The sequence below is a fragment of the Chenopodium quinoa genome, unplaced genomic scaffold (assembly GCF_001683475.1).
Source record: "Chenopodium quinoa cultivar QQ74 unplaced genomic scaffold, ASM168347v1, whole genome shotgun sequence".
Taxonomy (NCBI): Eukaryota; Viridiplantae; Streptophyta; class Magnoliopsida; order Caryophyllales; family Amaranthaceae; genus Chenopodium; species Chenopodium quinoa.
Window position 1 is genome coordinate 234,236 of NW_018743975.1, and position 25,902 is coordinate 260,137.

At 33.4% G+C, this 25,902-nt stretch overlaps 2 protein-coding genes across 4 annotated transcripts; one reads left to right on the forward strand and one right to left on the reverse strand.

Moving 5' to 3' along the window:
* The first annotated feature begins 4,277 nt into the window (after window positions 1–4,277).
* Window positions 4,278–11,217, forward strand: LOC110689623 (alcohol-forming fatty acyl-CoA reductase-like). Its single transcript, XM_021866392.1, has 10 exons — window positions 4,278–4,453; window positions 4,690–4,793; window positions 6,357–6,559; window positions 7,301–7,401; window positions 7,727–7,919; window positions 9,450–9,611; window positions 9,744–9,825; window positions 9,971–10,240; window positions 10,441–10,568; window positions 10,764–11,217. Exons 1-10 carry the CDS (start codon window positions 4,375–4,377, stop codon window positions 10,915–10,917), a joined length of 1,476 nt encoding a protein of 491 aa, XP_021722084.1. The 5' UTR covers window positions 4,278–4,374; the 3' UTR covers window positions 10,918–11,217.
* Window positions 11,218–12,533: 1,316 nt separating this feature from the next.
* LOC110689624 (proteinaceous RNase P 2-like) lies at window positions 12,534–24,537 on the reverse strand. Of its 3 annotated transcripts, none has more exons than XM_021866393.1 (7): window positions 24,390–24,537; window positions 20,371–21,425; window positions 19,753–19,854; window positions 19,453–19,625; window positions 18,866–18,986; window positions 17,596–17,664; window positions 12,534–13,220 (listed from the first exon to the last, which is right to left on the reverse strand). In XM_021866393.1, the coding sequence occupies exons 2-7, from the start codon at window positions 21,256–21,258 to the stop codon at window positions 12,972–12,974; spliced, it is 1,602 nt and encodes a 533-aa protein (XP_021722085.1). In that variant the 5' UTR covers window positions 21,259–21,425; window positions 24,390–24,537; the 3' UTR covers window positions 12,534–12,971. The 3 variants fall into 3 exon arrangements, with proteins under 3 accessions (XP_021722085.1, XP_021722086.1, XP_021722087.1); XM_021866394.1 differs by lacking the exon at window positions 12,534–13,220 and adding an exon at window positions 13,244–15,663; XM_021866395.1 differs by lacking the exon at window positions 12,534–13,220 and adding an exon at window positions 13,244–15,680.
* Between the last annotated feature and the right edge of the window lie 1,365 nt (window positions 24,538–25,902).

A 25,902-nucleotide genomic window follows, 5' to 3' on the forward strand; every position in this document is an offset into this window, starting at 1 on the left:
AAAGAAAAGGGTATGCAGAAATTCCAAAACTAATTAATACTGGTAAGTATTATGTGATAATAACTTCTCTTTTTTGTTTGAGAAATTTGAATTTCTCGATCTTTTGACAACTACTCCGTATTGACTAAAGAATGTAATTCGTTAGAAGAGCATAGCATTTTGTTTTATTTTTTGTTTTCTACAAATCAAACAATTTATAAATTTTAAATCTATGTATATTAGTATATTACTTCGTCCTAATGTGCTGAGTATTATATTGTGAACTTGTCATTGTTATTTAACTGTGCTGCTGCTGGACATGATTTAGTATTATACCATACATTTACAATGCATAAATGCAAGCGTTCTAGGCTTATTTTAGCAGCTTAACGTTGCAGTTAAATCAAAGTCACACTCAAAATTACCTTATTTATTGATTTTGGATGTTATGATTTACTTCGCATTACTTTTTGGTGGCATGGACAAGTTCGATCAGGAATCAGGATGACCACATTTTTGCCATTAATTAACACGTTTGATTCGTAAGTTTTGGTGCCAAATACACATTAATTAGTGGATGTTATTTTCTTTTATGTCTGAAGATGTTTTAGTATTTATTTTCTTAATAACTGTCTAAGATATATGGCAAAATTTTGATTTATATAGGAGTGCTTATTGTGCAAGTTCACTTGAAGTAGCTTGATTTGGTCAAAGCTTAATTAAATTTAAATTTAAAACTTTGACGAGTACAAATCAGCAAGCTCTAACACAGCTCATTAATCTCGAACTCATTAATCTCGTGTATGTACAAATTAATACTTCATAATTTTTAATTGATACATTTTGAAAAAAGAAATTATTTTACCTTTCAAAAGTGAAACTTGACAGTGTTACGAAGATGAACATGAGTAAGAAGTTTTTGAGTCGAGTCAAACAACACTAGCTTAGCTCGTTGTAAACTAAAATCACTCGATGATTAATTATACCGGTCAATTGGTGATAGTAGGAGTAAATATTCTATTGGAACAATACCCTAAAGTAATTTTTTTAACCTAAATTCCTTCTTCATACTATGAGGCTATATGACCATGAATCTAAAAAATTGGTACGAATCAACTATTTTCATAAATCTATTTTTTTTTTCTCCATTTTTTTCCATATTACTAAGTACATAAAATTGTGAATTTTTATTGATTTATTCATTCTTGTATGAAAAAAAATTATTTTTGCGTCTTTATACATTTAGATTCTATGAAGTTGTCATGGGTTATTAGCTCTTATGCCATTGGTGTTATTAATGTTACTCCGTAAGAATTATATCATCAGAGTGCAATTAATTTTTTTTTCTTCTACATATATTTACAAATCCGAGCATCTATCGCCAGGGGATTATCTAGATCAGATATGATTATATGCTTCTGTATGAAACTTAAATTATATATAATTGCACTCGTTTATGTAAATTAAAAAAAAAAAAAAAGTTTAAGGCATATTAATTATATGGATTAATTGATGCGCACTCAACAATAATTGATTAATTAATGAAAAGGGGATAGAGAAACATAAGTTTTGCATGTTTGACAATTTATCTCTAGTCACATTTGGCATCTCACATCATACATGATCTAATAGCTTAATTACTTACATAAACTAACAAATCTCAACTGTTATTAATCACAAATTGATTAGGCAGTAGGTGCGAGTTGTATATTTAGATCACAACGAATAACTCCAAAAACAATTGAGGAAAAAAAGTATATAGAATGTTTGGTGGAAAATTTCATCCGACACAGTCTAACTCAACTCCCAAACATTGGTATATCATGAAAATAGTACGATAGAGGGGGTGTATCATGTGTATGGTACACTCGAAAGTACATTACATATAAATAAAATAACATTGGGACAAACTTAATGTTTTTTTTATTTATATGTAAATGTTCTGTTTTTATGAAGCCTCATTTATATGTAATGTTCTTTTTTTTTATATGTAATGTAATGTTCATTTCACCCATTCATTTTCTCTCTCTTCAATACTTTCTCTCCTCTCCCTCTAACTTCTTCTTCCATTTTATTTCTTGATTTTTATAGTTTTTATGTGCTTAATTCATCACTCACAAACAAATTTATACTAGATTTTACACTCCAAAATCCGAATTTCACAACCAAATTTTCGGATTTTTCATGATTTGAGAATCTTGGGTATTTTTTTATTTTGGCTAAAAAACTTGCAATTGAGTGTTCAACTCCCTTGATTTCCACTATTAATTCACTTTACAAGGGTTTTCTACTCATTTGAGGTATGACTTCTCTTTCTTTGTTCATCTTTGTTCTACTTATGATTATGAAACCCTAGATTGTGCTTCAATAGTGAACTTTCTCTTTGCTTGTTATTTTTACATATATTTTGTGTTTTGTGATAATGTTTGTTGTTCATATAAAGCTTAATTATCATTAAATTACTTGATTGTTTGAATTTTTGGCACTAACATTGTTGTTCATCATCTTCTTCCATGGGTTTGGGTAGTAGCATTTTTCCATTATTTATATGTAACATTCTTTTTCATAAAGATAATGTTATTTTATATTTATCTGTAATGTTATTTTATTTCTAAGTTATGTTCTTTTATTGTATGTAATGTTCTGTATTTTATATGTAACGTTCTTTTTGATGTACTCTATGTTCGTTTGTAATGTATAATAAATTATTATAACTACGATTTTTTTTATTTATAAGTAATGTTTTTTTATTTATATGTAATGTTCTTTTATTTATAGGCAATGTTCTTTTACATATATGTAATGTTCTTCTATTTATAGATAATGTTCTTTTATTCATGGGTGATGTTCTTCCGGGTGTACGAAACAATTATTGGTATATCATACTCCGTAAAACCATAATAATAGCACATAATTAACTACAAAATGATACGTACTTCTTTTGTGTGATAATTGATTTGGGTATTTTTACCCTGTCATGTGGACCAACCAGAGCGTGACATGTGTCACTCTAGGAAGAGCCCAAGGTAGACCTACCAGGGCTAGACACGTGGTAGGCAAATACTGCATATGGAATTGGCGGCCTTCAAGGCCCAATTCCCTAGACTTCCCAAAAACGGCGCAACCCATTAGTCCTAGGTTTCAGACATAGACACAAATCTCAATGATCCTATAAATTAGGGAGATTTACCCCACTTTGGGGACGACATTCAATTTATTGAAAATACTGAATTATCTCATCTCAGAGAAAACATCTGATCTCGGAATCCGAGAAGATCTCACTTTATTTTCCGCACCTTTTTACATTCTCCGTACACGTTCTAACTTGATTGTCGGAGGCGGAACTCCACCCAACCGGAGTCTCCGTTGTTTTGCAGGTACAGGCGTCCGAAGTCCAGACTTAGTGACGTAACTCTCCCGAGGGACACAAAAAACCCCGAAACAATAATGACTTAGCCTTTTAATAAAATTATGTCATATTCTTAATTTTGATTAGTAGGTTAAAGTTACAAGCTAGATAACTTGAATGCATACGACGTTATACGAGTAATATACTTACCACAATTGACATCTATTGTCAGTAATGTGTACATCATGATCTTAAAATTTAAGATAATTAAATGAATTTGGAGGAATTGGAGATTTGGAGTTGATACAATTTTATTTATTGATTAAATGTAATGAAATTACCGTGCATGACACGGGACCTAATCTAATTTTAAATATAACTATATATTATATTAAAAAAATAATTCGTAACAATTAAGAAAATAACTACTGAATACCTATATTACAAATTTACGAAGTAGTGTCAAGCTTAAGATTTACTCGCATTTTAATTTTTTTTTGACAGAGATTTACTCCCACTATATTATAGTAATGTTTATAAAACTCAACAAATATTGGGTAATTGACTAGTTACTCATACCAAAAATTCTCTACAAACTACGAAAGTATAAAAAAAAAAAACTCATTGACCAAAATATGAACCACATGCACGCGTTACCCTTACCCAAACTATTGGGTAAAGTATGTTAGTGAATTTCACGCTAATTTTATGCAAATTAGTGGGTCTAACTAAGCTATTCATTATTATTTATATAATAATGCAAGTTCTCTAATTAAATATTTGCTACAGAATTAGCCCACCAAATCATCAATCTATCGTATTAATCCACCACTATTATTACTTGCGTATACTCTACCTTATTATTATTATTTTGTCTTTTCTTTTTTACCCCTTTCTAATTTCTGATAACCTATATTATCATACAAGTACATTATATATATACCCGCATATTATTCTTATTCACCCTATAAAACGCTCTTTTCTCAATAATTCTTCTCTCTATTTTATATCTTCTCTTCCTTTTTCTCTCTTTTGTTTATCTAGCAATGGAGTTAGATAGCATTTTGAAGTTTTTGGAGAACAAGGCCATTTTAGTCACTGGTGGAGCTGGATTTCTAGCAAAGAGTATGATATCGCTCCCCATCTTTATTATTCATATTATACGTTATTTAGACGTGTCAAACGGGTTGATTGGTTCACGTAAAGTTAGATATGAGCTTGAATTGAAGTGTTTTTTTTAAACTACCGTTTTACTTGGTTTAGAAATATGATGGAATTTTCTTACCATCATGTTGGTATCGAGTCAAATTTTGACAGGTCTAGTCGTAACCGTCTTTCTTTTGGGTTTGTTACGTTTGTAGTATTTGCAGAGAAGGTGCTAAGGTCTCAACCTAATGTGAAGAAAGTTTATCTTCTGCTAAGAGCTGCTGATAACAAATCAGCTTCACTACGGTTGCAAAATGAGGTAATTAAGGAGTATATTTATTCTGCAAAATTTAGCTTGTTTTTATAAAGTTTAACATGAGCATTGTGCTACTTTTATCTAATTAATGTATTTTTTGTCTATTTAGCACATAAACAAAGTTAGTGAGACATTGAGTAGCAAGTGTTTTTCAAGTTTTTGTCTTTTAATTTCTAGATTTTTTTTTTTTTTTTTCCGTAAAAAGTTCTTTTAGCTAGATTTTTACTCATAAAATGAAGCTCAATGTTATTCATCAACTCATCACATTGAGAATAATATTTCGCAATTTGGAACTTTTTTTTTTTATTTTTTTTATTTATTTTATTTTTTATAATTGAGGAATAATAAAATAAAAGAGCATCATAACTTTCCTCTTTTAGTACTGTATCTTTTTGGCCCGTATATTACAAATGATGAGAGCGAGATTTGAATATATTGACCTATTATACACCCATCCTTAGTGCATATCACTTGGCCAATACGTCGCTCATTGGTCACTTTTGTTGGTATGTTATTGCTCATATTTAACTATTACAATTGGGAGGGGAGTGAAATCTTACCATTCAAAATTGAGCCCCGAATCTGGATTAACCCAAAGGATAAATCGAGTAAAACACCAAAAAATATGTACGATTATTATTTAAGGAAATATATCTTACTTGTATATAAAACTTTAGTACCACAAATTTCATACATACTCCTACTTTTGCTTAGTTAATGGGTGTCCTTATTGGGTCAGGAGGGTAGTTGGCTTCAGTAACTACTACTGAGTACCAGTAAAAATGGAAGAAATTATTACATATGGTATATATTGTTTGTTGTTTTTTTTTCTTTTCATTTCCCTGAAATCTGTTATTATTTGGTGGTTTTTTCGGGCAAACTAAAGTGTTAGGTTGATAAGATTTGCCATTGCAGTCTAGAAATGTTTGAACTTTGTCACATCTTTCTTTCTATTTGTATGAATGAATAGTCTCCTACCTAACAATCTAATCCTTTATTAAGAAATTGTCATTTCTTTTTTGGCACATTGATTACTTAAATTTACACAAAATATAACTAATGGTATGAGGCTTTATCCCCTAGCTCAAATGATTGATAACTAAATTAATCCATATAATAGTTATTACACTATCCCAATTTTGTATGATTAAGGATATAACATATAGAATTTTACATCATACAAAGTAGTTATTTTATAAAACTATTTTCTCATCAATCATTTAACTCTAAATCCAACAAGGTTTAATCATGAGCAATTATGACTTTGTATTACAGAGTATATATTTAAGGGTAACATCTTTCAAACGTATATAAGGTTGATCAGAAGTATATGTGTGATTATAATTTATAAGATAGAGTGAGCTAAGGGTGCATAATTTAATTATGATTATTCAGATATTTCGTATAATATAACATAATAATTCATAGATGACCTAGCAAAAAGTGTTGCATGCTTTTCTTATTTATTTCTAAATAATTTTTCAATAAAGTAGAATTTAAATAATTAAATTGGAAAAGAAAAGACCAATGTAATGACCTAAGTACAAATACTTTTTGTTTTATTAGGTGATTGGAAAAGACTTGTTCAAAGTTGTGAAGCAAAAGATGGGAGCAAACTTCAATACCTTCATACAAGAAAAGGTGACTGTGGTGGCAGGTGATATAACTTGTGCAGACTTGGCAATCAATGAATCTAAATTAAAGGAAGAACTATGGAGAGATATTGATGTTATTGTTAACCTAGCTGCAACTACCAACTTTGATGAAAGGTACACTTAATTACCAATATAATAATTAATTATGTTAGTACTTCACTATTGTTCTACACAAATTTATATATGTGGCTGGTCATATCAAGTGCCCCGCAATCATGAGGTTACTTCGTTAGTGTTAAAGGGGTTACTCATTCAGTGTTACAGGGATTACTTCGTCAATATTATAGGGGTTACTCGGTAGGGGTTACTTGGTCAGTGTTTATAGGGGTTACTCGGTCATGTTATAGGACCAGTTACTTTGTTATTTTACATGGTGTGACCTGCCACACACAAAACGGGCCAATTCTCCATATTATTTTTTAGGGAATTACATGTATTGTTGTATTAAAATTATTGCTTTATATTATCACACAATATAACCAAGGGATAGTACATAAGTTGGAATATATTATTGAAGTGAGATTTCTTTTTTAATTGAAAATGACCGAAGTAGTGTCTAACTTCTTTATCCATAAAATAACCTAATTTATCCATAAAGTAATCTTATTAGCTGCTGCCTGCTGATAGATAGTACTGTAGTTAACAATTACGTAAATGCCAGTTTTAATCTTATTTGGTTAATAAACTAGATCGCAGAAAATTACTAAAAGATGGGTTGATAATTAATGAAGATGGCAATATTTTTTCTTTGTTTTACCCTTGTTAAGTGGCTAACATTTCGTGTTAGAAAATTTAATTTATTTATGGTACGACTATATAGGTAAATGCTTGAGATGTTTGAAAAAATTGTTACAGGTATGATGCTTCGTTATACCTTAATACTTTCGGAGCCAAGCATGTACTGGACTTTGCTAAGAAATGTAAACACTTGGGGGTGCTCGTCCAAGTATCGACTGGTTAGTACAAATATTGAGTTTATTATCATATTATCGTTACTTTTCTAGGGTTTAAATAATGTAATCAACATAATTGAGCTTATACATAATAATTAAATCATACTTCGTATTGAAGATCAGATAAAGGAGCACATGTAGATAAATTAATTATTAGTACGTGACATAATGGACACATGGTAAGAACACAAGACACTTAAGAGTGTAAAATGAGTTGCAATTGGGAGTTAAGTCATAGTTAAAAAGTCCTGTGTTTATTGATACACTATTTAAGCTAGCGATCTTTATTAGACTCGTGCTGATCGATATTAGTGGTGGTAATTTTCAGCATATGTATCGGGTGAAACGGCTGGACTAGTAAAGGAGAGTCCTTACTTCATGGGAGACACATTGAATGGGAGACCAGGGCTAGACATCGAAGCCGAGAAGAAACTTGTTGAGGACAGATTGGCGGAGCTTCAAGCTGAGGGAGCCACAGCAGATACTATCAAGTTATCTATGAGGGACATGGGCCTTGAAAGGTATGTCAAGACTAACTTTGATATAGATATAGAAACATAACGTTAGTTTTAGTGTTACACTTTGACCAGCATATATGTTATACTCAATAGATAATTTAATTGACTTTAATATAATAAGACGTGAACCGGGAGTTGATTTATAATCTGTGATAGCTACAGAATACACATGTCAAGAGTTAAGTTAAATAGGTTAGTGTGTCATTGGCCCGCCATCTACACTTCTTAATTAGCAAGTACCTCCTATACTATAACTTTCATTGCCGCCTAATAAATGAATTCTTATGAGCCATTGGAAATTAGCTTTACTAAGGTTACTAGGTAGGAGATAGACACTACAAGAAACGGATGAATATTATGGTTGATCGAGTACAATGAAATTATCCTACGGAGTAGTGATTAAAAATATTATACAAGCATCTCCAATGTGCTGATAAAAGAGCTCAAAAATATTTTTTTTATGCATTATAAAAAGCTTTCATTAGCTTGGTAACAAAAATATAAAAATTAAAATAATGCGAAGTAATAATTAGTTGGTAGAGGTATTTTTTAGTTCTCATGTATAATTCCAATTATTTTGTGACATTCATAGGAAGGTCTTACCATTTGACTTATAAATCTTAGTCAACTATGAAAGTAAATAATTTTGAATCTTACTAACGGAGATGAAACAATAATACAAAACATTTGTGGATTGTTTGTACATAGTAGATTGAGTCTAGTTAATGGAGGTTATTGATTAGGGTCTATATGATAAACACAAGTAGATGGAGTTGTAGGGATGTCTACAATCTATTCTGAGGGCTGACATTATTCAAATCAGTTTCAGCTTCAACTTCAAATTGGTTGGCTCAGCCATTATTCAAACCTGTACTGTCTTAGCTTACCCTTTTTTTTTAAGGCTAAATTTGTACTCATATTGCTCATTTACACTGTTTTAAATCAGTTCTTGACCAGTGACCAACTACCAACTGCTTGCCTTCACATTCTTAGATTGTGGTCTTAATGTCTTATCTTCATTCAATAATAGTATTAATTAATTCATTTATTTTTACTGAAACAACATGCATGTGATAGATTTATTCTACAATATGTAACATCCTTTTCTTTATTCATACAGATGCACTCATAAATATTGTCCTATATCATAGAGATCATACCAAAATCACCTCCCCCCCCCCCCCCCCCCAAAAAAAAAATTGATGAATAAGACAGTTTGATATAAACTTTAATACGAGAAAGAAGGTTGTACTATAAGGACATACATTTAATAATGTTGATTGTAATTTCACATCATACCACAACGTAACTCTATTTATAGATTGAGATGTGACCAAGACTCGTAATGGATCATGTAACACTAGTCACTTTTTACGCTAGTTTTGAATAATCTCATACACATACAGTATTAATTTGTGCTCTCATAATAACACCACGCACCATATTCTTTGTGACACCACACCACACCACGCACATACACAAACTATAACTATTACTCCGTATTAATTAAATTTGCGCTTTACAAATTATCAGGGCAAGGCATTGGGGATGGCCAAATGTTTATGTCTTTACAAAGGCATTAGGGGAGATGGTACTACTGCATGAAAAAGGAGACATTCCTGTTGTTATTATTCGTCCTACCATTGTCACCAGCACTTACAAAGAACCCTTCCCTGGTTGGGTCGAAGGTATTAGGTAATTAACTTTTTCTTAAATATTATGGCAAATGCTAGTAATACCCCGAGTTGTTAGATACAAACAATAAATACTCTGTATTATTATTATCTTAGTAACTAAATTTTGACTTTTGCACCAAAATTTTTGCAGGACAATTGACAGTTTAGCTGTTGCTTATGGTAAAGGGAGGTTGCCATGCTTCGTAGGCGACCCCAACTCGATTGTTGATGTGGTAAGGTCGATCACCCTAAAAACGACTAAATGAGTAATCTATACTAATCTTCAAACTGTAAAAAGTTATTTTGCAATTACAAACTTATATTTGGTCTTATGTTGTAAGAGTATGATTTGTGAGAAAAAATTATTGACATGCGCAGATTCCTGCTGATATGGTAGCCAATTCGATCATAGTAGCAGCCATGATTCATGCAAATCAACCTGGAAATCCAAGGATATACCAAGTTGGATCATCAGTAAGAAACCCGACATCATTGACAACACTTCATGAAGTAGCCTACCAGTATTTCAGGAGGCATCCATGGATTAATAAGGATGGAAAACCTGTCATAGTTAGCCATGTTAGGGTCTTAGGCTCCATGGCTAGCTTCAAGCGATATCTTACTCTTCATTACTTACTACCCTTGAAGGTACCGCACTTATCTCCTAAACTTTGTTTTGATCAAACACGTTATAATGTTCTTTATATGACCATGGTACGTATGGACCTTAGCCATGTACTTACAGAAATTACATAGGCTTAAAATGATGTTGGTCACCTTTTTTTTCTCCCCATTTAACAATGATAAATTGAGTTTGTATGAATTTGGTCTGATTTTTTTCTCAATAGGCCCTCGAAATAGCGAATATTGCGTTCTGTCAGTCCTTTAAGGGCACATTTCTGGAACTGAGTAGGAAGATCAACCATGTGATGCGGCTGATAGAAATTTACAGACCATATTTGTTCTTCAAGGGCTTGTAAGTTATGCTGATTTTTTTTTTTTATAGAATTATACTCCATCAATCCAGAATTAATCGTCACATTGGTAGTGTAAATCAACTAGTAACGTGACAACGAAAATTCCCGATGAGGCAGTACTATAGACTTTGTTTATGTTGTACAAAACTGTTTCTAAAAAAAGATGTCTTACAGAGTTTGACAATATGTTGCAGATATGATGACAGCAACACTGAGAAGTTAAGGATGGCAGCAAAAGATAGAGGATTGGAAACAGATATATTCTACTTTGATCCCAAAGCTGTTAACTGGGAAGACTACTTCATGAACACTCATCTTCCTTGTTTAGTAAAGTACGTCTTCAAGTGAAATTATTCGCAACAGCAGCAGCAGCTTCAGTAGCAATAATTAAGCAGAGGAAGAAAGTCGGTCCAAGTGTTTAAATCAAAGAAAAATTAATTAAATTTTTTTATTACATAATTTGAAATATGTTTATTAATTATGTGCTTACTATATTTGGGGCTGTAATCAAGTTACTATGCCTCATCACAGTTTAATCATGTAATTGGTGTTAGGATCCTGGAGATTTGGAAGTAATTCACCTATCTTTTGGATCATTATGACATTATTATTAAAAATTTTAAATTAATAAGCTATATATCTATGATATCTTCTGCCCTCAAAAAAAGGGTACCTATGATTTATTTTGATCATTTACCTATTGTGACAATGCCAATATTTGATATATTAAAGAATCAATTGTGCATACATTTTTCAGAGTAATGAATTCAAGCTTCTCTTTGAAGCAGAATTGTGCAATACAGAAATTTAATGACTTAACCGATAACAAAAACTCGTTTACGGTGACAATATGGTATGCAATGAGACTAAAACCATCTGTTATTTCTGCAATATATGAAGAGTGCAGATATGTTACTCCCTCCGTTTCATATTAATCGCAATACTTTACTTTTATATCCGTTTCATATTAGTTGCAACACTTTTATATTTGGAAAGGATCCACCATTATTTTATAATTTGTCTCTCCCACTAACCCCACTTTCACAAATATTTTATTATTTCTCTTTCTTACCGACCCCACTTACACTACTTTTTTGTTATTTCTCTCTCATACTAACAATACTTTATATTATAAAAAATCCTCTTTTAAACCCCATCCTATAAATTTTCTTAAATTTTGTGAATACCCTGCTGTTGCGATTAATACGAAAGGGAGGAAGTAACAGGTAATCCAACTTTAGATTTCATAACAAAACAAGCTATTATCAAATACGAACTGCATCTTCAAAAAGAAAAAAAATCATCTTATACCCTACTAACCTAATATCGTAGAGCTGCAGTCAAGGTAATGTGTGGTTGGTGCACCCGGAAAGAACATTAGGTATATTTAAAAGAGCATGGGCGAAAAAAAGAACATTATAGACATTTATAAAGAACACGAGCATAATATGTTCTTTGAGTTTGAATTATATGTTCTTTACATTATACAATATGTTCTTTAATGTTTGTACATAGAAAAAAAAATGTTAAATTCAATCACATGAGTAACCATGAAAAAGGATAAGTTCTTTAATGAATTATCATGTTATTTTTGTAAAGACTTTATGTTCTTTGTCTAGAGGTGATCAAAGTTAGCCCAGCCCGATCTAGCCCGATTTCGAACGGGTTTCGAGCACAATTTTTTGGCCTAGGCCCGACCTGATTTTTTTTTTTTTGCGGATTTGGAAATGCGTTTTTATGCATTTTTAGTTGTTTTTTTTTGCCCGACTCGAAAAGCCCGTACAGCCCGACCATTTTGGGCGGGTTTGGGCAAAACAATTCCGACATGAAGCTTGGCCTGACCCGAGAAGTGGGTTGATTTTTTTGACTTGGCCCGCCCAATGATCACCTTTATCTTTGTCAAACACAAACACGTTCTTTAGTCAAACATAGGGTTCTTTTTCAAACACATTCAACCACCTGAGTAACCATAAAAAATAACATATTCTTTAATGTATTATCATGTTTTTTTTCAAACACTAGTATGTTTTTTTTTTTTGCCCATGTTCTTTCAAATATGCTTAATGTTCTTTTCGGGTGCACCATGCACATGGTGCACCCGAGTGCTATACTATTTTCACAGTCAAGGGCCTCAAGGCTTAATAACATACATGATAATTATAAAATGTCATGTAAATTATGATATACCACCAAATAAGTACATGCGAATTTCAACAGTCTGACAAATAATGGCCTGCCTAAAAGTTTCCCTCTTCAAAAACTTGTTACAGTTGGGTCAAAAAAGATATATCGTGCATACTTTATGTGGCTGTAATTTGTTGGTAATGATCTATTTCATAGCCATGGAGAAGCACAAGGAGCCGTGCAATGGAGGAAAAATAAAATAAATTGTTACTGACGAACTAATGCAATCTGGAAGGAGATGGGTCTCTCTCCTTCCTTTTACCAGTCAGGGATGAAACCCCATTTTCAGAACTGTGATGAGAAACTTCGCGTCCGTTGCTGCAATTTTTTGATGTAACATGCATTGACTCACCCAAGTTAGAAGAGTTGCTAAAACTACTCGGCCTAGTGATGCAAAGCCAACTTCTTGAGAACTCGTCAGTGTTTTCACTGGCTATTGGGATGTGCCAAGATCCGTTCTCTGATTCCTGCAGAAATATGAACCAGTTTTCTATAAGCAGTTTGAGCAATTACAGCATTGATCCAATAAAAAGGCGTAAAATAAAACAGAGTAGGTGCACAATCAATGAAAAGACTATATCACAATATAACGATCACCCCGGATTCACAAAAATGACAGAAAGAAGGTGAAAGCATCTACATAATATTCTCTCAGAAGTTGGCAAGAAGTCGTACCATTTTCATGTTAAGGCTAATAATTAGGGCTGAGCAAAACTATCTGAAAATCCGATGATCCAATCCGCAAATTATGGATATCCAATCTGAAATCAATTTCGGATCGGATATCCGTTCCGAAAAAGTCGGATATCGGATTGGATATCCGATAAAAATCAAATCACTTAATTTATTATTTTTCATTTTAATATTTTACATACTACCGTACAAAGTTTCAAAAACTCCCACCTACCCAAACCCTAACTTCATTCCCTCAAAACACATACCCCCCACCGCCTCTCTCTCTCCTCTCTTTATCTTCTCTCTCTTCTCAGATCTCCTCCTCTGGCGACTTGGTTCTCCTCTATCTACACTTTTTTCTGATTATTTTTTTCATTCAATTTGGTTTTAAATAATTTGTTCGATTGATATATAATTCTTACAATTTTCTGGGTTCTTTGATTTTAGATTCAGATTTTATACCAAATTAATCTTTGGATTTTGTTATTTGGGTTTTTTTCTTTTTTTTCTTCAATTAGTATGTGTTTAGATTTTGAAATTTTTGGGATTGTTAGATTCAAAATTATGAATAATTGTAACTTGTAATTAAACTAATTATGAGTATAATATTGCCGTCAAGATTTTAAATAAATTTTGCCATTAATGTAGTATTTTAACAACATTATTCCCGTAAAATGAAACCAAGATTATTGAAATTTTCGGATATCCGGATATCGGATATCCGAAATCAGATACGGATATCAAATGTCATAATATTCGGATACGGATATCCGATCCATGCTCACTCCTACTAATAATCACATTCACGGACAATTTTAGTTATCCAAGTTAGATTAAGATGAACTTTAAATGAATTAAAAACTAGGACCACATATCCCATACAGCAGGTGATAGCTTAGTTCCCAACAGACTCCCCAAAACTTGCCCCAGATGTATACCTTTGGTATCACTGGTGGGTTCCCTTAAAATGGCATCTTTTGGGACTGCCCTCTGGCTCTGAATAATCTTTGAGCTCTGAAATCGATTTCATTTACACAATATTTCTAGCCTTCATGATGAGCACCTGAAGATAACCCCTGAATAGCCAATGGGATCTCCTAGCATCAAACACCAATTGTCCTCATATAGGAAGACCCAAAACTTTTTTGAAATTATGTTATCCAACACTACTAAATCTCCAAATATGCACACAAAATGAACTAAAGCCTTAGGCTAATAGCCTCCTAGAACCCAGGTACAAGTCGTATGCATTTTCCATTTGGCATTCTAGAATTTTAGATATCTCAACAAGGCTGATTAACTTATAAAAATCAACTTATGGAGAATCCTTAAATAGCTCATTTAGATCAAGTTGCATCTTTTGATTTTGTGATTCTCCGTTGCAACTCAAATTTAAGCTAATCCCTCATAAGATGCTATTGTAGGAAGGCTATTCTAACAGCTCATATGGCATGACTTAAAGTGCCCCAACACCAATTTACCTAACACACACTACAGTTTCCTGAGCACCTTTGAATTGAAAGGCACAACTGCGCAACAATAACAGCCTGTATACAGTCATTTCCCAAGCTCACAACAAACAAACAGACATAAAATTACAAGTGACAGTTTATGTGAAGATAAAATGGAAATAGGCATAAGGGTTACGAGTGACAAGTGCTTACAACCCATCTAATACATTATATTCCCGTTTCAAGTGGGGGGCACTCACCAATTAAAACCTCTCACCAGGTATCTAAAAACAAATTGAAACTAAAGTAAATCTTATGAATAAGTCTATAATACCTAGATGGCTATAAACATAGATGAAGACTCAGTGACAACTCAGCCATATACAACCTGTCACAATACAGGGGAGTAAGATAAGCGCAAGCTGCACAACCATCACCAAGGTGCCAATAACATCGAAGATAATAGTTTACTTCTACGAGGAAAGCTTCACTTCTTAACTAACCAATAACTTTATCCTTTTAACAGCTCAGACATCAGTAGAAGATCTAACAGAGGTTAACCATCTACACATATTTAAAAACCGGTTCATCCATGGACACCTCTTCTGTTCTATCTCCTACCTCTTTAAATCACTCCATAAATTCACAATCACCAACGATCACCTCAGCCTCACGAATATCCACACCAACTACAGATGGAGAAGAAGAAAAAAAGACTTTCTCCATTAAGGCCTCCATAGAAACAAAGCACCATAGACCCAAAGCATATTATCCACTCAGAACACTGCAAAATCCACAAACCTGCCTGAAGTTAAGGTAGATAATAACACAAAGCTTCTTTATGCATAATCAATTGCCCCCTTTTCAGTTTCAAAGTGATGTCCTCTTGAGAGTCTTGAATCAGGGATATAAAACAGAAACTAGGCTATGTAATGTAAACTTAATACAAGAATATGAATATGATCAAAGAGGGAATGATATCTTCTATTACACTGATTCAAAAGCTATGGCATGGGAAGTCACTGCTAACTGGGCTCATATGACCCTTATGCATCACACGTAGAAGCAAATCATTTATTGATCTGATGGGTACTGAAAAAATTGAAATCTCATTACATCTTGGTTGCAACTCACAGCTATCCCATAAATAGATGGAAAGGTTGGTGTTTGATGCTTTTAATATCAAAAAACTTTATATTTTTCCCACTATTTGGTTATATAGGTATTTTTCACTTTAATAGGAATCATAAATAACGAAAAGGGAGGAAATTATGGAGTGACTGATGAAGTGATCAAAGAGTATGGTCAAAAGAAGGAGATGAAGGGAGGGGGGAGCTAGGATAAAACAAGGGTAGGTTAAAAAGGATGACCAATTGACCACCAAACAAGTCACTAATAAAATGGGTTTGATGTGAATGTGCTCCTCCCTCTATTTCCTTTCAAATCCCTCAACATTTTGATGGTGACCAAAGTAACAAACATACTCAGATTCTTTTGACCTTCCCCAAAAAACATAACTACATAAGATTAAAGCCAGAAAATAGAAGTTTGGCTGCATCACCACATTCGGTGGCATTGTAAAATCTTTTCTTTTCTTTTCTTTTCTTTTCTTTTTTTAATTTTTTTAATTTTTTTTAAAGAGCTTTCACAACTGTAATAATAGGCCACCAAAGCCACAAAACATCCACAGTGTCTGCTAAAACAGATCCACAATTAAATCATGATTGAAAACTCTAGCTATAGAGTTTATAACTGTCCAAGACAAATGGACGACATTTAACAGATAACCCCGAGTCCCAGACAGGAGAGTGGTCACCAAAACATAGCTCACAGAAGTATAAACCTTTGAAACAGCTATGTCAGATGAGAAAACTCCAAATATAACAAGAAATTCTTACAGTTCACACTCTAGCCCTTTTCCTTTCAGTATGCATCGAGCATGGCAAACAGGATTTGACACCAAGTCATATATAATCCTCTCTAGCACGCCCAATAACATTACCTTTTGCAGTTCCCATGTCAGCAAGACTCGATCATTATCAACCTGAGCTCTAGCTAATGGTCCACCAACAATTTGAGGACCAGCAATATAAGGTTGGTCACATGCAATATATTTATCACCTTTTTCTGTTGTGAGAGAATCATGAATTAGGACAACCTATTCTAGACCTATTTGGTTCCCTAAGGAGCTGATTTGGGTCAAGGACATCCCACCCACTCGTCTTATAAGATGTCCTACCTGGAAAAGAGCATGACTAAAGTGCTTTAACACCAATTTACCTAACACACATTACAGTTTCCAAGAAGCACAGTCATCGTAATTGACTTAACTACTCCTCAAAGATGTTCTTAAATTTGGTACGGAAACAGATTACCCTCAATAAGGCAGCTTTCTAGGAGGGTCAGTCTAACTAGTCATTAGGTGTGACTTACGTATTCTAATACCAATTTACTCAAAGCACACTTATATGTTTCCTTCAACATTCTTCCTTGAGTAAAAACCAACCACCAGAGACTTTTAAGTGACCCATATTTATTCCCATTTCACATACCAACAGTCAACTATTATTTCATGCTAACCCTGCTATTCCTAAATCCAGCTATTCACTCTGACATGCCAAATAAGACACGAAGATTAAAAAAAAAAAAAAAAAAAAAAGTATTATGAAAATTGGAGAATACCAAAAAAGAAATAGAGACCGAGATTTAAAAGTACCTGAATAAGAATAGAGTATGTTGGAGGCATTTTAAGGTTTGGAACTCCCTTCACAAACGTATAATGGACCTACAAAATCAAATAATAGGCGTATTAAAGAGGTGAAAAATGAATTTCTATAAATAGATAGTAACAAATTTGAAGAAGCACAAAGTTTGCACATAAGAAACAGGTCAACAAACAAACACACATGGACTAGTACAATTAACATGTTCTCTTTCCAAAGGTTAAAATATAGTCATTTCTAAGGCTATACCTATAATGCAGCAAATAAAATTCTACCACCCAATACAACAAATCACTATGGTCCAATGAAGCAATATAATGATAGTGATACCACATCAAACCAAATTCCTCATGAGGTACGTACTGTATTCCCGTAATTCTGTAATGGACCAAGTAATTGGGCCCGTTAAGCCACCTATTCTCAAGCAATATCAGAGGGAGGTAAGGTTGTCCAACCAAGCCTTCCACCAATCACAACAGCAGCAACAAATGAGGAGGTGGCGCAAGTGGACAAAGGCAATTAAAAGGCCTGAGGAGCAGAGGGCAGTATTAACTTTGGGTAGTGGAACTTGGCAAGACAATGATAGTGAATGAAGACAAGAATTAAGGACAGCTAGTACTATTTTGTAATCCTTGTTGTATATAAATTAAGAGGTTAGGGTGAGAAGGTTTGGCATGTGATTTGACTGATTTGAACTGAGAGTTGTATCTTAAAGATACTATCTTGGAGATTGGTAGGCTGCTACCGTTTGATTTCTCTTTCATTAATGAAACACCATTGCTAGCTGCCTTATTTTGCTCTGTTTTCCTTATTCATTCCTGTCTTTCGTGTGTAGTAGAGTAGGTGAGGGTTGAGTCCCTCACAAATTCCTTGCCCTCCCTTTCTTTCCTCTGCACAACATCATCTCCATGTGTGTGCAGTTGTTTAGTTGGAAATAACATCTAACTTCCCACCAATTGGAGGAAGTAAATTACATCATTTCCATGATACTTTATGGATGTACAACATACAAACTCTGGGAATTTAAAATTCCAACTCCACACATCTAACCAACTGACGCCTTAGCTAAGCAAAATTTCCTCAAAAATTCAGGTGCATGCATTAATAATTGCCATAAATTGGAGTAAAACACAAATATTCACCACAAATCACAAAAACTGATATAGCATTTCTACCCTATTTCAGAAATCAGCAGTCTCAGTACAGCCAATATGCCCATCATGGGAAACTCGTCACTAAATTTCTAAAGAAACGAGTACATACTTGATGCCTTTCCTTCCACTGTAGAAAAAAGCTGCTCCCAAGAAGTTCAAAAATATGATCACGCATTTCATCATTTGTGACAAGCAAGCACTTCATCTTCACAGCAGCATAGAGCCAATACCTGAACACATTCAAAAGAAAATTTAGTGGCGTAGGCAAGAGAGATAAGAAAACACTAAAGATATTTTATAGAATAATACAAAAGGATCATCTAGCCAATTAGAGGAATTTGGAAATAAGTATCTCCAGATGAAAGTTGATAAATTTGGGACCCAATTCGGTTTAATCAAGGTGTTATCAAACTGACAGAAAATAAAAGTCAGATATAAAAATCTTACACTGTTCTCAAACAGTACGTTTAAATAATTATACTTGTAATTAAAAAAAAAAAAAAAAAAAAAAAAAAAAAAAAAAAAGCGCTAGCCTAATAAAAAAAAATATGTGAAGTATATATTTCCCAACTCATGAAAATTTAAATCGAGGACCAAATCTAACAACCAAAAAAAAATAGAAAATCAACTGTCTCGGTCACAATAGAACAATAATGACAAGAAATGCCCATGGAAAAAAGGTATGGAAACCCTAACCAATCATCATTTGATCCACTAGGTGTAGCATAGAGTATGCCTTGAGATAACCACTCCTCAAGCAGTTTTTGAGTGGAAGGGTTCTCCTGGAATGCTCGTAGACGTTTCTTGTGCAGGACAACCAAAGGCCACCTTTTATTCCTAGTGTACAATTCCATTACTACAGCTTCAAGCTGCTCTATTACAATTTCCATGACGAAAACAAAATAAAGAATTAAAATTAGTTGTGTTATACAGATAAACTGACGCCAACAATAACGGTACGGAATGAAATACAGAAAGCAAATAGAAATGTTTCACCTGTGTGATACTGAACCCTCCCTCAGAAAAATTTTGTTGGTAGAGCCCAATATTTGCTCCATCTACTATAGCCTCATAAACTGAATGGCTATCAATCCACTCCTGCAGCAACAGATAAGAGCAACATGAGCTCTAAGAACAGAATAATAAAACAAGGCTTAGTGCTGTGAACTTCAATAGCTTAAGCTATCTCCCACTAAGTATTTCCATCAGACATTTCAGCAAATGATATATACAGTTCTCCATCATGGTTCTTTATATTAACTAGCAGAAATGATCAAAGTGGGCTAAATATAATATACTAATATGGCTCTTACAAATATAAAATTTTTCTCCATATATATTTCACAGTCATAGCCTCCATTAGATTGTTCAAAGCACTACAGTCTTTCCCTCCCACAAAATTTTAAAAAGTTAACAAATCTTAGCTCCCAGAGTTAACAAATGTTCTTCATATACTCTAGCAGTGTTATTAGAATGTTTGAGGGCAGAACAAAATCAAGAAATCAAGCTAAACAAATGCTAACTCAAAAAAAAACATTTAATTTCAAACTTAACGTACAACCAAACAAATCACAATCATTCAAATAAAACCAACAAAGCAAACATAACACTTACCATAAAACTCTTAAAATCAGACTTGATTTCCCTCTCCATAGCCAAACCAGCAATTGATTGCGCAAACCTCTCGGTCTCCCCACAATCGATATCGACACAAACCAACCGCTCCCCACACCCACAACATCCCCCATTATCACCAATCTTAACCCTCTTCACCTCCCAAGGCCCCTTCCCTAACCACCCCATCCCATGCCACCCACCCCCACACTTCTCCCTCTCTTCCCTCACCTTAACAACATCCCACTCCTCAACACCAACCTCGGCCGCCTTCACCCCTTGAAACCACTTCTCCACAACCCCAGCAGTCTCCTCACTCACACCTCTCACCACCCCCCTCAACTTACTCAAATATTCATACACCTTCCCCTCTCTCCCAACTTCAGCACTAACCCTTAAAAGGGCACTCAATTCTCCCTCTTCTAACTTCACCCCATTACCCTTCATATGCTCCTCTACACCATAAGCTTCTTCAACCCTCAGGTTCTCACAGTACTTCAACAATGCAGGACCATAAGTCCTCAACCGCGGCAAAACCCCTTTATCCCTCGCACTTTTGACCAACTCAAATGCATAATCTGGGTCATTTTTGGCAGCTGCAAGGCGCGCAACTTGGGTAATCGTAGCCTCAGTTGGTGGAATTTTATTGGATTGCATATGCTCGAAAACCCGAAAACCATTTTCAAGAGCAAATGACTTGTTGGGGGAGGAGAGAGATTCAGGGGAAGAACAAAGATGGAGGATTGAATTGAAGTGATGATGAGAGAGACGGAGGTTTTGAGTTAAAGCTGAATTGTAAAGAGAAATTGCTTTTTTGAGATCATTTTGCTTGGAACAAGTACCCAGTTCGTATTGTAGTTGGGTCTCAGGGGTTCGTTTCTTCTTCATTGTTGGGAAGAACTAAGAAGAAAAAAGGGGTTTTTTTAGTGAGTGGGGCGAAAATAGGGAGGGGTAAAAGGAATGTTAAACCTCCATTGGGAAGAACTAAGAAGAAAAAAAGGGTTTTTTCTCCATGTATGAAGCTTTGTAGGGATTTGAGAAATTGGGGGTAATTGCTGCAATTAGAAGAATAAAAATTGTTAAGATAAAAGGTCATTGGAGCGTCTAATAATTTAAATAAAACAAATTGAATAGAAATAATAATTTTTTTTGTTAATGTTGAATTTACTACGTAATTAAGTAGAAAATAAGATACAAAGTAAAATTATGAAGGACAATAGTTTAACTTAGGCGTAATGACCATCGGACCATTTTATTTGTTTTTGTTTATTGTTTAATATCAATAATTTTGTGATAAAAATTTGTGAAAATTTCATCTTTGAAAGTGCATATTAATATGAATTAAAAAAATTTCTAAAGGATTAGTTTACAAAAAAAGTGAAATTTAGTCTTTTTTTTTTTTGAAGACTCAAATTCAATCAATTAAAGTCTTAATCTCATAGAGGTCGGCGACGTAAACCAAAATCAATTATTCCGTATAGTCATCCATTTTTGAAGGCCCAAATTAGAGTATTAAATTCAGTGAATTGAACATAATAAATAGAGAAAATTACTATTGTTAAGATGAGTATAAAGTAATCCCTTCCTTTCTTGAAGTTAGCCCCTTATTTTCAATTTAATTATCCTCATAGTCACATACGAAGTACAATAAGTGATTTCACATATGCTCTTGCTCATCTACTCAATTCAACCAAAAAGAGTACTCGTATAGCAACTAGAATTATAGAGTATGAAGCAAACAAAAAAGGACAGCAGAGAGGCAAACTCTAGGGATGTTCATAGTCGGGTACCCAATTATATTGGAATGGGTCACGTGATATTCGGTTCATGTTTTTTCTAGCCATTTTTTTTTAATTTCCCTATATTTTTTTGACATATCATACCTTGATGGTGTTGGTAGAAAAAAAAAAAAAGAACCAGCATCGCCGGAAAATTTTATTGTATGTCACTAGTGTGGCCAATAAATTTCCGTACTAGTACTATATAGCTGTAGGCCTGTAGTATTGGAGTATTGCCTAGGAATGCCTACTAGGTTGAAACTCTCAAAACAATAGTTACCTTAAGGTCCTTAACAACATCGACAATATAGCAAACTTGTACAAAAGTTAACAGAAGTATGAAAAAAATCAGTTTGAATTATACTTCCTCTATTGGCTATATATTAACTTTGATATCTCAATTATACATACTAATGCACCAGCCCAGAAATTCCAACTCCGACAAACCTAAAACATGTTAAGTTTTAACCCAGCACGATTTTTCTTCTAGAAATATACAGAGGTATTCGAGCAATAAGCTCAGGATTATACTGAAAATTTGAAGCTCCAATGTCACTGAATGTCGGATTTTGTTACAAAGTTCAATCATGAAATTAGTCTAACTAGAATCCTGATTGGTGCTAGTGCACCTTTTTTACAAGAGATTTTTTGCAATCTAGGCTGCTATTTCAGAAACATCTGCTTGATATTTAGGTAACAACAGCATTATATAGTACTCCCTCCGTCCCATATTATAGTTCCTGCTTTCCTATTTTGGAGACCCAAAATGTCATTCCTTTTTCTATTTTTTGATAATATGTAAAGACCATTATACCCTCATTTTTGTAACATTATTCATTGAACTTCCTAACTTATCCTTAAATTATCCACTTGTTTTGTACTTTTTTCTACTTTCTTTCTCTGACTTTTGTCTATAATTATACTTTTCACTTTTTTCCCCTAAAATTATCCACTAGCGTTGCACTTTTGTCTAGTTTTTTTCCACTTTTAGTATACTTCATTCACTTTCTCCTCCTATTTCTTAAATACCGTGAAAAAACACAAACAACAACTATATATTGAGACATAGGGAGTACTATAGACAGTCGTATAGCAATCACCTAGCAACATCAAATCTAGTCGTCGTGTTGTTTCTAATAGCAAGACGAAAAGTCGGCCTCACCAGTGGTATTGAAGGTCCTTGCTAGTCATTCTACCATGCTAGTCCTCTTGGCCTTCTAGTTGATCACCTAAGTCAAAACCCCTGCTCCCTAGTGCCCAGGAAGCCACACAATGAACATTAATTTGATAAATTTCTAAGACACTAGCACAATCGATTAGTATTGAGAATTTATGTAGCTCGGACTCTCACGTATCCGTGTCAAATTCATGACACTCAGACATGGGCGGCAGAACACTTCGAGCCTTTAATTTTATAATGTCACCAAGTTGGACACTTAGACACAATACCCGAATCCGAGCAACATAGTTGAGAATAAGAACACCGCCAGGGCCAACAATTCTAAAGATGTTGACAGCTTACACTTCATATTGTCTTTGTTTACAAGATCAATTCCTAGAAATTAACAGTTGCTCAGATCAATAAAGCTTTTTTTCTATTATCCAATTAATGATTTGTCAATTAATGTTAGCGTGAATAAGAAATACTCCGTATAACTGGGCAATTAAAGACCCAAATACATGCATATCATATGAGCAAAAGCTAACAAAATTCGTAAATTATGATACTTTATCATACAATCAGAACATAACACAGTCCATTGTAAGCAATTAGAAGGATAATTTAGGGTTTAAAATTATAATCAATCACTGGCCGCCTCACTTCAATTCGTACTTTTCACACTCCCGACTATATAATTAAGTACATCATATACATGGTATTCTACCTATGTTATTGCTTAATCAAAATGAGTAGTAGCCGTATTACAACTTAATTGTAAATTCACCTAATATTCAAACAAGGAAGAACAACTGAGGAAGGAGAGGTCTAATTTCATATCCAATCTCAACATTACATTAGCAACCAAATTTGATTCAATTATCACATAATTTTAGGGATACGTGATTCAATTATCAAATTTCTAGCAACATAATCACTCTTTCATAATCTTAGTATTAGAACCGATAGCTGAGATTTTCGAACCCTACACTACTGCACTGACAACTAAATTAAATTAGGTGAAAGATGAACCCTAGATTGTCAAATTGATATGATGATTACTAAAAGAAACAACAACTTACCTCAGAAGCTGCTGAGAACAAATACAACTCAGAGAACGTCAAGTGCGATGTTGAGTGCGCTTCAATGGAGAACTCAGAGAGAGGGGAGCAAGAGGCGCATCCGTTTTTTTAACAGCAATTCAATGGGTTGGAGCCCATTTAAGATCCGTCCAATTAATAAAGGGCCGGATTTTTATTACGCAATTTCTTAGCTACACTCTTGTGCAGCTAAGCCTACACCAGCTCCATACATATAAACATATAGTACTTTAAAAATAAACATACTCCCTCCGCCCATGAATATCTGCAACAAATGCCAAAAATGGATGCTTGTAATATCTGCAACAAATTTTTTTATTTCCTTTTTTGGGAATATTTAACTATTAATTCCCACTATTACCCACTTTTTGGTTAGTGATCCCCTCCACTACCTATTACCCACTACCTAAAACCCACTACAAATATTTGTGTTCACACTACAAATACCAAATATACCCTTATTTTTCAACACTTAAATGTTTAGTTTATATATATGGGTAATTTTGTATTTTTACCTTTTTCTCTCATTAATTAAACCCACCAAAACTCAATTAACACTCCCCTAAAAGTTTTTCCTAGGGATCCGCATTTATGTCCTTTGTTGCAGATATTCACGGGCGGAGGGAGTACTTTTTTCCTCTCTCTCTTCTCTTTTCGTACTTCTATTAATTTTCTCTCTCCTCTGTTTTCTTCTCATTTTGAAATTTTCTCTCTCCTTTATTATCTCTATATAAATGAACATGTAAATACCTCACTTTCCTTCAATCATTATTCTTCTTTGTCCTTCTACTTTGAGCATTCTCCAATTCGTCCTCATTGTAGCATTCTCTACCGTCATCATCTTCGTCGCGATCATGAATCTTGAGGTAATTTTGAGTTTTTTTTTGTTTTTTTTTTTTTAGTTTATAAATATGTGACTGTCATAAAATTGTTAATCTGTATCAATTTTGCATTTGTGATTCCTAATCCATCATGTTATAGATCAACAATTTTTTTCTCAACCAAAATTAGATTTAAGGTGGATAATAAATTTTTAGAGTTAAAATAATTACTATCGAATTTGTGTATAATTTCCGTAAAAAAAATGAACACGTAGTAATTTAAAAATGAACATGTAGTACAGAATGAACATTTAGTACAAAAATAATGAACATATTTTAACGATTTATTTTATCTTTATTTTTCATTAATAGTTATGTATAAAGAATTTGAACCTATATGAATATATGAAAATCATGTTCATTTTTAATATACTAAATGTTCATAAATTTATTTGATGCGTTCATTTCATTTAATGTGTTCATTTTAAATACTACTAAATTTTCATTTTTTTTTTAATGGGTTCATATTATTTTTATGAAGTGTTCATTTTACTAGGTATGGTCTAGCTATTCTATGACTATATGGTAAATGTTCATTTTTTTATTACTAAATGTTCATTTTATTTTATTTTTTTTAACTTGTTCATATTTTTTTTTTTTACTTAATGTTCATT

What these genes read in the sequence shown, in the direction of transcription:
- LOC110689623 (XM_021866392.1), top strand. Translation starts at nt 4,375, where the DNA reads ATGGAGTTAGATAGCATTTTGAAGTTTTTGGAGAACAAGGCCATTTTA. An exon ending in GGTTGGGTCGAAGGTATTAG is followed by an intron (nt 9,612 to 9,743) that starts GTAATTAACTTT and finishes AAATTTTTGCAG; the next exon opens with GACAATTGACAGTTTAGCTG. An exon ending in TATTTGTTCTTCAAGGGCTT is followed by an intron (nt 10,569 to 10,763) that starts GTAAGTTATGCT and finishes AATATGTTGCAG; the next exon opens with ATATGATGACAGCAACACTG.
- LOC110689624 (XM_021866393.1), bottom strand. Translation starts at nt 21,258, where the DNA reads ATGAAGAAGAAACGAACCCCTGAGACCCAACTACAATACGAACTGGGT. An exon ending in GAGGGTTCAGTATCACACAG is followed by an intron (nt 19,626 to 19,752) that starts GTGAAACATTTC and finishes GTAATAGAGCAG; the next exon opens with CTTGAAGCTGTAGTAATGGA. An exon ending in CATACTCTATTCTTATTCAG is followed by an intron (nt 13,221 to 17,595) that starts GTACTTTTAAAT and finishes ATATTTCTGCAG; the next exon opens with GAATCAGAGAACGGATCTTG.